The following is a 16,454-nucleotide window of genomic DNA, read 5'->3' as shown; positions in this document are numbered from 1 at the left end:
AAATTATACAAATTTTATTAAATTTATCTAAAAATTACCATAAAATAGTCTTTAATGCATTCAAAGTTGTACTTATTAAATGTTAACATATATGATAAAATGTTTCAATTATTTTTTTTACTTTATAAATTATTATATTTTAAAATTATTTCTTTTATTATTTTGCATTCACATTTCCTATATAAAAACTTTTATTTATTTTAATAAAAAAAATTCCTATCTCTTGACGTGGATATGTAGTTGAGTTGCCACCAAATTTAATGCTTTGGTCAAAATGATGTAGGTTTAAATTGCAATGACATATCAAAAATCAAGGATCAAGGATTTTGTTCACATTGATAGGGTCACATAAACATATTCTAAGTACTATAGTTTTATTTTGGGTAAAATCATAATAAAAAAATAGAATAAAATAGTAAACTTTTTCAATATGAAATTTGGCTTCCATGGGTTAATATGACATGCTTCCATGGGTTAATATGACATCATCCTCCCTCATGTTATTGCTCTTCGGATGATGTGATCACATCCCTTCTCACTACGGTTGATGTGATATCATGCTTCCTCATGCCACAATTAACATATCCTTCATCATTTTAATAGTAATGTCACATGTGGGTTGATATGGTAACATCTTTCCTCACTCTAGTGGATATGACAACATCCTCCCTCTCTCACTTTGATCTCCTTAGGTTGATGCGATAACATCCTCTCTCACTCTTGTAGTGACATCACACATGGGTTGATGTGATAATGACCTTCTTCTCTTCCTCAAATCTCTCAAATCTCCCTAATATCCTTAGATAGATAACTTCAATCTTGGGTTTGGGTTTATATCAGAGGTTCATCCTTTATTATGGTAGATGTCACAACATCCTCCATTAGTCTGGTAAATGTGATGGCATCTGCCCTCCCTCCCTCCTTCCATTTGATCAGTCTAGGTTGATGTGATAACATCCTCCTTCACTCAAATAAGAACATCATACTTGTGTTTAAAATTCTACAATTAGGTCCATAGGCACATTGTCTTCCATGCTCATATATGTGTCAAACTCAACTTTAGTTAGGGTCATTGAAACACATTGCCCTTTGATGGTTATGAATTTTGTTGAACCTAAGATTTGGATCGGGATAATACAACATTGAAATACAAAGTTTGCCAGACCATTTAAAGCATGCATATCCCAAAGTTAAAATTTTAATAGGAAAAAGGGGAAAATCAAAATCTAGACATTAGTATCTAACCCCTAAAGTGATTCCAAAAAATGCAAATGTTCAACGTGAGTATCCTATACTAATCTAGGTTTTGATTAAATAAAACATAAATATAAAGGATTGCAAATGGACCAGCCCAGAACTTGCCAATTGTATACACCAACCTAAGAATGGGGTGTATAGTGTCCCCGGGCAATACTCTTACCAACACCCCTACTATAAAGCTCCTAAAACATTTGGCCCATCAAGTCCCAGAAGAGAGTGCCAAGCTCTAGAGTTTGAATGAACATCCAACAGTCCCACATACATGATCTTCAGCGTTCTCTGCACATTCCTACAATTAGGATGCTACCAAATAGCTACAGCGACCCAAGACCATTTTAGAAGGCCAACCATCTCTATAATCCAATCTTGACATGCACACATACATATAAGACTCTCTTAGTTCTAGTTCTCTGCAATCTTTTGGCCACCACATACAAGATTTGGTGGAATGGTTGTTTTTAGAACTCTCCCTTTTTGATGATTAATAAATGGGATTCTTGTGTAACATTACAGTAAAATTTGTAAATGTGTATGTTATTTGTTGGCATAATTGGCTCCATGAATTCTCTGAGAGTTAGATTACTGCCTTTTCAGTGGCAAGGGATGGACATAAGTCTTCGACAAATGCACACACAAAACAATTCTACTATGCTGCGAACTGAATCAGACAACCCTTTAGGAGCCCTGCAATAGCAGCCCTGCAATAGCAGCATGAATCATATAACTCTCATGCAGAAATGGATACAGGTTGATGAGAAACTTCACAAAAGCCTCTATCAACCCTGCTCCCTTGAATCGAGTAAAAAATGTTGGAAAGAAGAAGTGAAAATAAGACGTTTCCATATTTATGGTTCAGTAAGTAATCCTCTTAGCCAGCAATCAGGCCGGACTCAGAGTATGGCTGACCAATGTCACGTCTAGTTTTTTCTATCTGCAATTCAAAGAATCACCCATTGTATTTCATGCCCTCATTGCTGCAGTTGAAGGGGTTACCCATTGTATATCAAAGCTTTACATTTATCAGCAAGGATCATTAGTTCAAACAGTTATTCTCCTATAAATTTTCCACTTTCCTTACATAACTCCACTGTATTTTTATCTAAAAAAGACTGCAAATCTCCATAGATGGCCTAGAACTGCTCACAGCCAAGCAAGCAACATGACAACTATTTGCCAAAACAGAATGAATATATATATGAGAGAGAGAGCTGAGTAGATAATATGACAGAGGCGGCCAAAGGCATTTGCTTATAAGCTGCTGCCCCTTCTCAACAATCAATAAATTTTACAGGACTTGAGCAGAGAACCTTATATATATCATATCAAATTAGCTTACAGGAAAAACATTATGAATACCAACGCCAATAGATTAGCACAATAGCAGAGCAACCTGAAAGATAATCCAGAGATCGATCCCGCGGAATTCACCTGTCCGAGATCAGTGACCCTAACTGCATCAATAACAGGTCCGCACAGAGAGCTGTTATCCCCAATTTTGGTATTGTAATACATACTGTAGAAGCCAATTCTGGTGATCTCGGAATCGGCCAGAAAGCTCATATTGAAGTTCTGATACCTGCTGCTGGTACTGTATTTGAAGTCCTGGGATCGATTCGCGGCGGAGGCCATGACCGCCATGGGCTCCCGGCAGGAGTCTCCTGCCTCTCCCAGGAGGAAAGAAAGACTGTAAGTGTTGCCTGAGACTGTGTATATTGATTGGACGATGGAACCATCCATGCCGGACAGGAGTTGAATGGCCCGGTTGCCTTCTGGGACCCAGAAATGGTCGGAGTCTACGTATCTCACGGCCTTGCCCGCTTCCACCATCCAGTGGGGAACAGGCGACCAGTCCTCGTAAGGGGTGGGAGGTATCAGGACTCCCAACGAACTGTAACGAAGAATCCATGGCCCCGATTCGAAATCTCCATTCTTCACCAAGTTTTGGTCTGCAAACACACAGCCAATCTTAGCTCAGATTTCTTTCAGAATGGATTCAAATAAAAGATTCAGGGAAGAAAGTTTGAAAGTTTATTCGAAAGCCATAGATATTAGGTTAGGTGCATTTTACAATCTGAGTGAGGTCTGGGAGTTCTAGTTCATGGGAAGGATGTTTATGTTTTCCATTCTAATTAATGGGGGTTTTAATGGAATATTTATTAACATAAAAACTAATCAAACACCCATTAATAGTGATTAATTATTAAATGTCCAATAATAATTATGACACCAACATTGACAAATTAACTCAAAACTCAATAAGATTGATCACAAGAAGTTGGACTAACTCTTTAAACTCAAATAATTCTCATATTATATGTAAAACCTTGAAACAATTCTAATATTTTAAGACATCTTCACCAAATACTCAACGGCATTCCTAACAATAGATTGAGAAAAACTATTTAAACTCAAATAATCCCAGGCAGTATACTTAAAATAATTCCTTTCTCTTATCCTAAGTTTAAGGGATATATCAAAACTTGGTTTAACCAAATTCATTTGGATGAGAAATTAATATAGATTGATTTTGGGTCGGGCCCAGATTACTCCAACAATCTACCAATTCACCATGATTAAAAATATATATATATTTGGAGATTACATGTCCTATAAACTATATACAAAACTTAAATTTAAATAAACAAATTTAACTCTAAATCTAATATGCACCTGAAAGTAAGTTTGTGGAGATAGACCTAAAGATTTAAGGAGAGTCGTTTTAATCTGGGTATGATATGCCCCCAAAGGTATCGAAGATAAAAGTTGCATATCCTGTGAGCTAGATATCAGATCTAGTTTTAAGTACCCTTATTTCGATCTAGGTTTAACATGCAACCTCTAATATATATATCATACCTAAGTTTAAATAAACAGATTTAACTCTAGGTCTAATATATACCTGAAAGTATTGAAGATAAGGGCTACATGTTAGACAAAGATTTAAAGAGACTCATTTAAATCTGGGTATGCTATACACCCGAAGGTTGCGAAGATAAAAGATGCATAAGCTGCATACAAGACTTAGCTTTTAGTACACTCATTTCAATCTGGGTTTAATATGCAACCTTTAATTTATATAAATTATATGCCATACTCAAGTCTAAATAAACAAATTTAAGCTTGCTTTTAATATGCATTTGAAAATTGCCTTGGATAGTTTATCGGGGATGGTCGTGTTATGAAGTATTATGTAAAGTTTGTCATCCAAGGTCAATTTAGCCTGTGAGCCATGTGTTGGAGTGTGTGGGGTTTAACCCAAAAGTCATGGTGATAATTGTCAAAATTCACCTGGAAGTTATAGTGGTAGCAGTAAGAATCATCTCATTTCAATCTGGGTTTAACATGAGGTTGTGAATAGAGCCTACATATACCCTAAGATAGATATCAGACATAGGTTTAAGAAAACTCATGTAAATCTGGGTTTTAATATGAGGTTGTGAAGATAAAGGCTGCATATCATTCTCAGCTAGATATCGGACTTAAGTTTAAGCAAACTCACAGCACCTTAACTTCTCTGGCCTTCCATTTCTTCTGGTCAGGGGTGTATGGTACCAACATTATAGCAGAGGCACTGGCTCTTTGGGGGGCGTTTAGATGTGCATCTTGGTTTACTGTTAAGGAGATTTTGATTGCTGGTGATTCGAAGACAGTCATTGATTGGGCTAATGGAAAATCCTGTCTGGAGAATTCTTTCTGGAGGTGCCTTCCTTACTCCACTGGTTGGAGCAAATCAATCATCTGAAGGCCTTCTTTATTTCCATCTTCTCGTGAGCAGAATGTTATGGCAGATTCACTCTCCAAAAGAGGGAGGTGCCTTCCTTCACTGGTTGGAGCAAATCAATCATCTGAAGGCCTTCTTTATTTCCATCTTCTCGTGAGCAGAATGTTATGGCAGATTCACTCTCCAAAAGAGGGCCTTCGGTGATGCTGGCAGATTTGGTTTGCTTTTCTGGTCAATGGTTCCATCAACAGCTCAGGGGCTTTCTTCCTCTAATGCTGGTCGTTTTTTTCTCGCAGCTTATCCTTTTGTTTTGGTCCAGCGGACTTCTGGTCAGTTTCTGATTGTGAGACAGGGCATCATTTTGTCATTTTGAGGGTTTTTCCTTGTTGCAGACTTCATTGACCTGTCTTTTGCTACTCTAGAGGCGGCCTCCTTCAGGCTGCACTCTGAGGGATTCCTATGTCTCATTTCCTTTTTCAGTTTTTTTTTTTTGGAAAATAAGGGTTAATGGATGTTCACATGACATGCAAATGTAACTTTCATTTTTATTAATGGAAGAAGTAGGCTTTTTCCCTTAAAAAGAAAAGTTTAAGCAAATTCATTTAAACCTGAGTTTAATATACACCAAGAGGTTTTGAAGTCACATAGTTCAATTTTAAGTCTCTATAGCCCTGGAAGAACAATTGTGTATGCTTATGCCTGGAGCTTGGAAATAATGTCCAACAATTAGGCAGAAGCATATGCCCTTCTCCAATGATTAATTCTTGCCAAGAACAATCAACTCTCAACTCTCACTGTGCTTGGGAATTCTCGTATGATAATAAACCATATGATAAAATGATCAACTCCATTCTAAAAGAATAAGAGCAGGATGGGATACCAAATGCTAATTCTCTTGGTTCCAGGTATTAAGATCAAACAATATTGAGGTGGACATGCAAGCAAATAGAGCGGCTAAAGGGAAAAAAAAGGTGCTAGTGATATAACGGTAATTCTTACTATCAACCTATTCATTAACCCTATGGAGACGACACGTGAAAGGCCATCATCTCAGCAAGTGGAAGATTGCATGGAGTCGATCCTCCATGTTTCTCTCTCACCTCGTTGCAGTCCCTTCTCAGCCTCATCAGCCAACAGACTTCCTAGAGGTAACCGGAGAAAGAAAAGATGATCCCCCCACCCTCAGCAATCTGAAACCTCTGTTGTTTTAACTTTTATGTAGTAGCTGTTAGTTTAGGAGTATTCAATCTTGTATGCACTGTAAGGCATAATAGTTTTTTTGATCAATTGAACTGGCATGATGAATGTATCCCAATTTTGAACAAGTATGAACCACAGCACCATCACTGGTATATCAGCTTTGTAATCCTTCTGTGTGCATTTGCCACAGGCCCTTTATAGGTTTTTCCCAGCTATTGTTAAAAAAGTAATAATTAACATTGAAATATCTATATCCTTTCAGCTACATATTAAACCTGGGTTCGACAGATCTGAACTAAAATATGTATATCCTTTAAACTACATATTAAACCTGGGTTAGACAGAGCTCAACTAAGGTTTTAATACCAACAGCATTAGGATAAACCAAGACTGTGACTGACAATCAGAAGGGATGGTACGGTGCAGGAGTCACGGGTGTACTGGGTTATAAAATAATGTATTAAAGAAGTTGAATTGACTAATGAATCAGTGGCCATTAGAAGGTGGAGGAGAATCTTTCTCTCCGGATCACATGTTGAGAGCAACAATATCTCCACAAAATTTATCTCAACAAGAAACTTCTAATATGTCAAATCAGGTTAAAGTCGCCTCATTTGGCAACTCAGTAGATGGAAGAAAATATATCCAGATTTGGAAAGCACGCTTGTGCTTCATTTGCAACAATAAAGAAGCAGACGATTGTGAGCAAACTAGACTATAATACCAAATAAAACTTGCAGTGAAAACATTTGAGAGGTGGTATAAGATCCAGCAGCAAAAACATTGAGATTGGCACCATGAAATTTGATACCTCACAGCCATGGGTTTGGGTTGGCATGGTTCAACATTTCATTTAACATTTTACTTAAACTGATCCATCCACATTTCTTATGTGTTGTTGTGTATAACCGTGCACCTAATAGTATATTGGGTGCATTGAATATGGCATTACTAATCTAATGTGCATTTTAAAGTTTTAAAGTTTTTAAACTTGAATGCATCTCTTAAACTTTTACAAACAACTTCTCTATCAAGTATTGGAATTTCAAATATGAATCTTCATATGAAATGAAAGTCCATTGACCTGTCAATTCGGCTGTTGTTTAACAGCGCCCTTCAGAGCCCAACAAACACCTATTCTACTAAATGGGTGGGATAAGTACTGTTCACTGAATCAGTGAAAATAAGTTGTCAATATTTTAATAAGGTCAGCTTAGCTGGAGTTATTATTATTCTCAGCACCGCTTAACAGGTGACCATCTTCACCTCCACCAGACAATACTCATCCTCTCCCATACTAAACTTGTTTGCTGAACACACAGACAACCAATTTAAACAGTATAGAAGACAGTTTTAAAATAACAGAAATATGAGAAGATTTTGATAGCATTGTATAGCTTTGAAGAGAGAGTTTATCTATTATTTTTTCTTCTGGATTACAGTTTTTTTTAACATAATCCACCTATTTTTGGTCTGGTACTCTCAATTAGAACTATAAAAAAGTGTGCAAACTTGAGCCAAGTAGTTGTTGTAAACTCTATACCCTAAACCCTAATCGTGATAAACTCTCACGACGGCTAGACCACGGACTACCTGACTATGGGTCTGCTTTGTTAAATAAAAATAATTTCCTGTATTTTATGCCGTTGAAGCATAGGGTAATGAAAAAGAAGAGAATTATTTAAACCCTTGAGGCCCACAATCCCCTGTTTCCCTACATTCAAACCAGGTCGGTATTGTGCCCTTCAGGGTGATCCTGGATTTAAGATCAGAACTAGTTTAAAATGAAATCAAATTCCTATGTTCATACCATTTGGAGCATTCGGCGCTGAAACCTTCTTTATCGCCACAGAATCGATCACGGGACCGCAAGCGGGATCATCTTCCATCCCCGGATTAAGGAAAACAAGCCTGGATTGCCTTGAATCTGCACGAAATCCCCATGCATACGCATCCCACCCTTTGCCGCTGTACTCTGTCTGCAAATCTATGATTCCACTGATGGGCGGGACGGATACATTCAGTGTCTCCAGCTGAGAGCAAGTCCGAGCGCCGCCGAAGGTGATAGCATAAACCGACCCTCTGTCCAGCTCGATGCCCTGACTTATCTGCCCATCGTTCCCCAACCTTACAGCATGTCTACCCTGCGGAACCACTGGCACCTTGGGGCCTTGTACTTGGCCTGAGGTTATGTACTCAACGTTTCCTTCGGTTTTCCAGCCTGGTAACACCGTCTCCCCTACAATCACCGTTGCATTGAGAAAATTGGGGTCCGGGGAGTCCTCAAAGTGTCCATTGGTTAGCAGTCCTGCACGGTTTTCATATCATCAAATGTTAGCTATCTGCGCTATAAACCAAATCCCTGCGGGATCCATCAACACTTTGTGTTTGCTTGTGTGTCACGGTGCAATGAATCTTTAGTGCATTTGGTGTAGTGAAAATGAACATTTGGACAGATCCATCTTTTTTCAGGTTCTAATATGCAATTGGAAGTTGCAGAGCTTTTTAGTTCCACAAAAATTGTGTTGCAAGACTTCACATTGGCAAAAAGATCAGTGGAAGAAGGTTATCAATTTGGGAAATCAGCCAAAAGAATCAGTAAAGGTCCACAACTTTGGTAATCAGCAAAAAAAACCAGTGAGGATTATCAACTTGAGAAATCAGTAAACTAAACAAACATAATTTGAAGCTGAAAAACTCCAAACTCCACAAGCTGGAAAATTTGGAAAAGACGAGAGATTTTTCCAACACTACAGTAGATTAGCAAATGACAACAGAGTCTTACCATCCCCTGCAGTTGCCAAGCTCTCCAGCCCAAAGCAGAGAAGAAGTATTCCAACCCGACAAGCTGCCCACCAGAAGGAAAGCTTAAAAAAAATCTCCATTGTCATCTGTATTTGGTTACAGAAATCACCCAACTTGTTAGTTGGAGTGGGATGGAAACCCTGGGGATTTCCAAGTAGATGAGAGAGGTATAAGTACCAAGAAGTTGGAATCTAGGCTAGTTGAAATAAACTTCCAATGACTTGCTGCTGACCCATAGTCCAACCAACAATCCCCATTGTCATCTTACTGATAAATCTGCAATTTAAGAAAAGGTTATCAAGGGTTTCTACTGACTCGCTGCTGAACCATAGTACAACCAACAATCTCCATTGTCATTTTGCTAATAACTCTGGAATTTAAGAAAAGATTATCAAGGGCCTGGTAAAATCACAGTGAGTGTACGTGCCAGTAGGCCAGGAAGTAGATTTAATACCAGGTGTTAACCTTTTTACTATTCACTAAAAAGGTATCAAATTAGTATAGATCTATGTTAACCCTGATCTATTCTATTGGCCAAAGAGGTATCAAATTCTCTTCCTATAACAGTGGCTTCACACTGCATCCATTTCACTAAGCTCTCTGCTCCCCTGGCAGCAAAATTTAGTGAAGACAGGACACTAGAGGGAGCTTCAGTAAAATGCACAGATCACTGCCTATTTGTATGAACAAATCTGGACCAGTCTCATAAAAAATCAACGAGATTGACAGATATGATGTTTGTGATATCGAGAAAATTCTGATTGGACTAATTGACTTGAAGGTTGAAAATTTGTTCTTCCTGAGTGAAGTGCAGCAGCAACGAACCACGTGGCCCAGGTGGCTTTGTAATGAATGCAGAGGGGCAGAATGATGGCTCAGCGTGGTTAAATGCTTTGGATACTTAACTAACATGGTCCATATGGGTTTGTAGTCGATGCAAAGAACCAGAGTAGAGGCTTCCGATGGTTAATTGCTTCGGATTATTTACCTCTTCCATCGAAATACTGTGAAAAAAATTACTCAAATCTCTTTTCTTTTCTTTTCCTAATCTCATTGTGCTTTAATTCAACGATACAGGGTTTGACAATGGTGCCACACACTATTCATGGTTGTATAGGGGCTTTGCCTATTCAGTGTACGGCATGCATCTTTACAACCAGTTGGATGGAATGCGTTATAGTTTACATGGTAAAGTAGAGTATGTATACTTCAGCAGTTTTATTCCACAAATAAAGACTCTCATTTATTAATTTGATATTGATTTTATAATTAAAATTATATTATTATTATTATTTAATTTTTTTGAAAGTAAAGTTTATGTGATTTATATTCAGGTTTTGAGATATGTTTTCGGTTATAATCACATCAAAATTTATTTATTACACTTTTATAATTAACGAGTGAGATTCGTGGTAAAACAAAATTAAAAAACCAAATCAAAATAAAAAAATTATTTAATTTTTTAAATAATCATTTAATTTATTTCAATTAATAATAATAATAATAATAATCCTTGAATTTAATTTATTTATTATTAAAACTATATAATATTGAATTGAATTGATCACGTTCAACTTATAATCTTGGAGTTGATGAAGATGTTGTTAAATTAATAATAAACCAAATAATCTTTGAATTTAATTTATTTATTATTCAAACTACAATTGAATTTATCAATATATTGTTCAAACTATAATCTTGGAATTGATGAATATGTTGTTAAATTAATAATAAATAATTTTTTTTGAATTTAATTTATTTATTATTCAAACTATAAATGGATTTATTAATATATTGTTCAAACTATAATTTTGAAATGGACCAATATGTGTTTAAACTATACGGTGAAGATTTAAGTCCATTCAAATAATATAAAAATTACTTAAATTAATAAAAAAATTGGTTTTTTTCAAAGTATTCTGCATAAAAATTTTAACTTTTAAAAATTTGAATTTAAATTGTTAAATTTGTAAAATTAAAATACTCTATAATTTTTTATAAAGCTGAATTTATTTATTAATTCAAAAATGTATTTTAAATATTAAAAAATTTGAATTCTAATAAAAATTATAAAAAAAAAATCATTTAAATTAAAATTACAATATTAAAGTCCGTATCTGTAGTTCAAGTGGTAATGGCCGTGGAAATGAAGTCTCACCCAACCGGAGATCTTGGATTTGATTCTTGTGCTATCCTCCTCGTAAATAGAGTAAATAACATACATGTAAACACTCGAAAATAAAAAAGTCTTACCAAAATTTAAAGAAAATACAATATTAAAATTAATTAAATGGAATGAAATCATTACCATCTTAACTTCCAAATTTAGAACCAATTCGTTAACCAAACTATTTGAGAATTAGCCTGTTGTGGTGGGGTCAAGGCATGTGATCTTTCGTTTTGTGGTCGAGTGCAGACCAAAGCTAAGGCCGTTGGTCAAATCATTTAAACTCAGTGTTTGTCAACTTAGTCAAAGTTATTAGATTTTGTGTGGGACTATTGACATATATAATAAATATTCAATTACAAAGTATTAAATGCTGTGCATATTTTATTCAAAAACGTAAAACATTTATTACTTTGTATATTGGTACTTGTTGTAATATTTGTATGACTTTGTTCTTAATATCGTATAGGTACATGTTGTATGATTTTGTTTTTTAAAAAGAGTTGTTTTTATAAAAATTATATGTGGGAAAATTTTATCATGCATTTCGAATCAGTATGGTAATGTTTAAATAGAGGGTGAGATAAGATCATATAACAATAAGTTTATGAAAATTAATATTTTAATAATAATTATTAAGATTAGAATATGACTAATATAACATCTAGTTTAAGAATAATAATATTATAAGAAAGATCGAAAAACGTAAATATTAATAAGAAACAAACAATCTAAGTCAACCAAAGACAGGGAACAAGTATATATAAGTCAAAACCTGATTAATGAGTCAAGATTCTATAACAAAAATAATAATTAAATGAGTCTAAAATTAAAACAAAGCAATCAAAAGGGATGGATTTTTTTTTTTAAAACGTGAGAAAACAGATCAAACGAATATTAACATTAAATGCAAATACCTATATAGCAACAAAAAATTCATAAATAGAAACGTCAAACCCTAAAAACAAAATAATCTGCAAACATAAACAAACTAGGAGGACAAGACAGAGACCCAACCTCTGTTAATATTCCAACCATCGTCTCTATTTAAATTATTGGGCGTTCTTTCGATTTCCACGGCCTCCCTGAATTTATGATGATGGAAATGGCTAACCTTGGCAATGACATGGGCTTCCTCAATGCAAACATGATGCTTAGATTTTTCTGCATGTTCTGCCAAAGCATAGGAGCGGGTTCTGCCATGCTTGATGTCAACTGCATGTTCACGAATCCTTTGTTTAATCGAGCAACCAATCTCACCAATGTAGAGAGTCCTAAAAGAGCAAGGGATAACATAAACACCTTTCATATTTTTGGGCTCCACAGGGTCTTTAACAGATCTTAGGGAGCTTCAAATGGTATTTAGAGGCCTAAAGGTTGAAGGAACCTTATGCTTCTTTAGGATCCTCGCAATCTTGTCCATAGTTCCTTGGATAAAAGGGAGATGAACCCTAGAAAAATGATCCTTGGTTTCTTTCTTAGCCTTAGGACCTTTTTCAGCTTTGAGGAAAGCCTTAGTACATTGGTGTCTACTATACCCATTATTAAAGAAAACACTCAAGAGGTGTGCTTTCTCCTCATTGAGATGGTTATCATTAGAAACCCTTAAAGCTCTAGTCGTTAAAGTATTGAGAACACCAAGCTTTTGAGTCAAAAAATATGAGAATTAGCATGAAGGGATTGCTCTGTGTGAGTTTTCTTCCGTAAGACTTGATGAGAAAAAAAATCCATCTTCATTCCTTGAGAGGAGGACGTCAAGGAAGGGTAGACTATTATTACTTCCAAAATCCATGGTGAACTTTATGGAATTAGATTTATTATTAAGATAAAGAAAAAAAGTCCAACTCTTCCTTGCCATGGGACCAAATGACACAAATGTCATCCACAAACCTCTTCCACATCCTAGGTAGAAGACAAGAAGAGGCTAAGGCCCTTGATTCAAAATCCCCATGAATAGATTAGCCACCACAAGGGAGAGGGGGGAACCCATGGTGACACCACAAGTTTGTTCATAGAATTCCCCATTGAAGGAAAAGAAAGTAGAGGTAAGACATATATCAACTAACTTAGCAGTATCAGGATCCGTAATACGCTTGATGACCTCGATGGCCTTGATGATAGGGATATTAGTGTAGAGGGAGACCACATCGAAACTCACAAGCTTGTCATTAGGATCAAGCCTGAAATCCTTCAACTCATTGACAAACGAAGCAGAGTCCTTGACAAAGGAATCTGTATTACCTACAAGGGGCTTAAGCTTCATTGCTAAATATTTAGCAAGAAGATAAGTCGGCCCTCCTATCGTGTTGACAATGGGTCTCAGAGGAGCCCCTTCCTTATGGATCTTAGGAAGTCCATAAATTTTGGGGGTAAGAGGGCTACTCTCAATGAGCTTACGACTGAATGAGCTGACCGAACTACTGGTCTTTATAGCAAGAGCCACACTTTTGGAAATCTTCTTCAAAGGGTCCTTACTAAGTTTCTTGTAGTTCTCGTTATTCAGGAGATGATCCAACATCTTCCTCCTGTAATCCTCTTTATCAGGAATAACTACAGCACCACCCTTGTTGGCTTTGAGAACAACAATATCCTTGTTATCATTTAAGGACTTGAGAGCGTCAATTTCAAGCTTATTGATGTTGTTCTTGGGGGACCTTACCTTTCTAAGGACAATCGCACAATCTTGTTTGATGATATCCTTAGTGAATTCCGATGTCACAGATGAAAATTTAGGCTCGTGATTTATATCTTTTATGTTAAGAATATTTTTGGTGATAATCATATTAGATCATATGTTGCACGTTTCGAGTCATCTAGTGTGATTCATCTTCAGAACAAGATGAACCACTTTTTTCTTTTCAAATTGAATTAATATTAAATGACTTTGTGATTTATTTCTTGTATGTTAAGAATTTTTTTGGCGATACTCATATTAAATCATATGTTGACACATTTCGAATCATCTAGTGTGGTTCATCTTCAGAACAAGATGAATCACTTTGTTCTTTTCAAATTGAATTAATATTAAATGGATTATTTTAACTGACATTTTTCAAAGCATTTTTTTTTGTTAATTCTAACAAAAATTTGGCAAAGGTTTTAAAAAACTTGAATTTAAGTTGTTTAATTTGTGGAATTTGAGTGCCCCAAGGGGTTTTCAGGCGCTGAATTCATTTATGCATTTAGAAATGTATTTTAAATAACAAAAAATCACAATCTTGCTTCTAATTGTAGCATCGAATTTCAATGAAAAAGACTATTTGGTCTATAAATTAGACTACGCCATATTAAATTATAATTTTGACAAAAAATATTTGACTCAATTTATGTATCAAATTATATATATATATATATATATATATATATATATGAAAATGTTAAAAATTATGGTAAAGAAAGAGTGTTTCTTTCACTTATATATAGTAAGAAGTGGTTAAACTCAATATTTTTAGTATGAGTTCTTTTATTTATTTAATTTTAAAAAAATATGTGATTTTGGTAAAAAAAAAATTGTTGTCTGAGTTCTCTAGAGATTATTTCATGCTTGATCTGTGGCTTGAGAAACCGCGACCCGGGGGGCGTTTAAGCCATCAAAATCACTTGGGGTTGGCATTTGTCCTGGGCCACACTAGCCCTTAACATGACTGGATTTTTGCCCACTAAGTTTCGAACCAGTGACTTTCACATCACAAAGTGTAGTACACCCCATCACTGTCTATTCTATACCCTGTGGGCAATTTGGGTCAGCTTAAATTGAACCAAAATCTTCAAAATAATTTTTTTATGATCAATGTTCTCATCACCTGAAATTATAACTTTCACTAATACTCCTACCAAATTAAAAAAAAATAATTTAAATTTATTCATTTATTAACTTTATTTTATCATATTTTTCCTAATTAATTCAAGTGACTCAAAAGGCTTAAACACTGCCACTTTATTGCATTGGGTTTTAACCTCTTGAAAGAGTCTAAGTGACTTTATTTATAAGAGAATGCCTCGAGTCATAATCCCATTTCTCGAGCCCACAAAAGGAGTTCACTTAGCTAAAAGGCATATTAACTTATTAGTTAAGTAGGATAGTGGTATTCTTTTCACGATAACTCAATTCCCCTTAACTTTCCCTGGGAGACTCTAAGGACATCTAAACCACTTAGCATTTGCATTAAGATTTTTTCAACCACGATATAAAATATAAAATATGCGTTCAAAGTGTCTCACTAATAACAAAGTTAGATATATTGAAGGATACCAAGCTAATATCTTAAAACTTGGGAGTATATTTTGTCTCATATTAAACATTTTTTCAATTAAATTGTCAAACAGGGTTTCCATAACAAATGTACTAAAAATTTAAATGAGTTTTCATAATAAATGTACTAATTATTGAAAACAAGGTTCACTTGTCTAATTATCGATCTATCATGATTAACCCCTTTAAACAAAATTATTTGGGTTGAATCTTGAAAGAAAATTAGTAGATGGCTTGAGGACAATAATAAAAGGGCCATGGAGCAAGCAGATTTTATGGATAAACAAGCTATAATTGATTGCCTTTCTACCCTTAGAGTTATTGTAGAAGATTGTAGAGACAAAAAAATAAGATATCATATGTTGTTTTAGTGATTTTAGAGAAGTTGTTGATGCTATGCCTAGAGCTAAGCTATGGAAAACACTTAAAGAAATTGGTTTCCCCCCTAAGCTCTACAGTGTTGCAATCAGGTTCTATAAAAAATGTTATTGCTAAGATGAAATGTAATTATGAGTGGTATATGGACTTTAGTTGTAATATTGGTGTTAACTAAGGGTTCCCTTTCTCCCATCTTATTTGTTATCCACATCAATTAAATTTACCAATGTTTAGAAGAGGAAAGAAAACTCCCATTAACCAGTTAAGGTAAACTCCTCACTGACTTACTATCACCTATGAATCATAGTGCAATCAACAATCTTCATCGTTATCTTGTTGATAACTCTATAATTTAGGAAAGATAATCCATAAATTGAGCAATATTTAGAAGAGGAAAGTAAACTCCAATTGACTAGTTGAGGTAAATTCCTCATTGACTTACTATCACCACTTAACCATAGTGCAACATACAATATTCATTTTCATCTCACCGATAACTTCAGAATTTAGGAAAAGATTGTCTAAGACCTAGCAAAATCATAGTTAATGTATGTGCATGTAGAACATGAAGTAGATTTAGTACTAGCATGGATTCATGTCAACCCCAAAACTATTGGTTAAAGAGATATCAAATTCTCTTCCTTAAAGAAAAAATGCTTCACAACTAAGAT

The 16,454-nt window shown here is 35.1% G+C and overlaps 1 protein-coding gene across 2 annotated transcripts; it reads right to left on the bottom strand.

The window, feature by feature from the left end:
* Positions 1-2,429: 2,429 nt before the first annotated feature.
* LOC149138838 (BIIDXI-like protein At5g11420) lies at positions 2,430-10,140 on the bottom strand. 2 transcript variants are annotated; one of them, XM_089447236.1, is made up of 4 exons: positions 9,164-10,140; positions 8,967-9,072; positions 7,992-8,489; positions 2,430-3,206 (listed from the first exon to the last, which is right to left on the bottom strand). In XM_089447236.1, the coding sequence occupies exons 2-4, from the start codon at positions 9,070-9,072 to the stop codon at positions 2,593-2,595; spliced, it is 1,218 nt and encodes a 405-aa protein (XP_089303362.1). In that variant the 5' UTR covers positions 9,164-10,140; the 3' UTR covers positions 2,430-2,592. The 2 variants fall into 2 exon arrangements, with proteins under 2 accessions (XP_089303362.1, XP_089303361.1); XM_089447235.1 differs by having other exon boundaries at positions 8,967-10,140.
* Between the last annotated feature and the right edge of the window lie 6,314 nt (positions 10,141-16,454).

Source organism: Pinus tabuliformis, chromosome X, assembly GCF_031772625.1.
Source record: "Pinus tabuliformis cultivar Carrire ecotype Pingquan chromosome X, CPIR1, whole genome shotgun sequence".
Classification (NCBI taxonomy): domain Eukaryota; kingdom Viridiplantae; phylum Streptophyta; class Pinopsida; order Pinales; family Pinaceae; genus Pinus; species Pinus tabuliformis.
The sequence above is the reverse complement of the archived record's forward strand: the minus strand, read 5'-3'. Positions and strand labels throughout refer to the sequence as shown.

What these genes read in the sequence shown, in the direction of transcription:
- LOC149138838 (XM_089447235.1), bottom strand. Translation starts at nt 9,072, where the DNA reads ATGACAATGGAGATTTTTTTTAAGCTTTCCTTCTGGTGGGCAGCTTGT. An exon ending in CTTGGCAACTGCAGGGGATG is followed by an intron (nt 8,490 to 8,966) that starts GTAAGACTCTGT and finishes AAAACCGTGCAG; the next exon opens with GACTGCTAACCAATGGACAC. An exon ending in AGCGCCGAATGCTCCAAATG is followed by an intron (nt 3,207 to 7,991) that starts GTATGAACATAG and finishes GTGTGTTTGCAG; the next exon opens with ACCAAAACTTGGTGAAGAAT.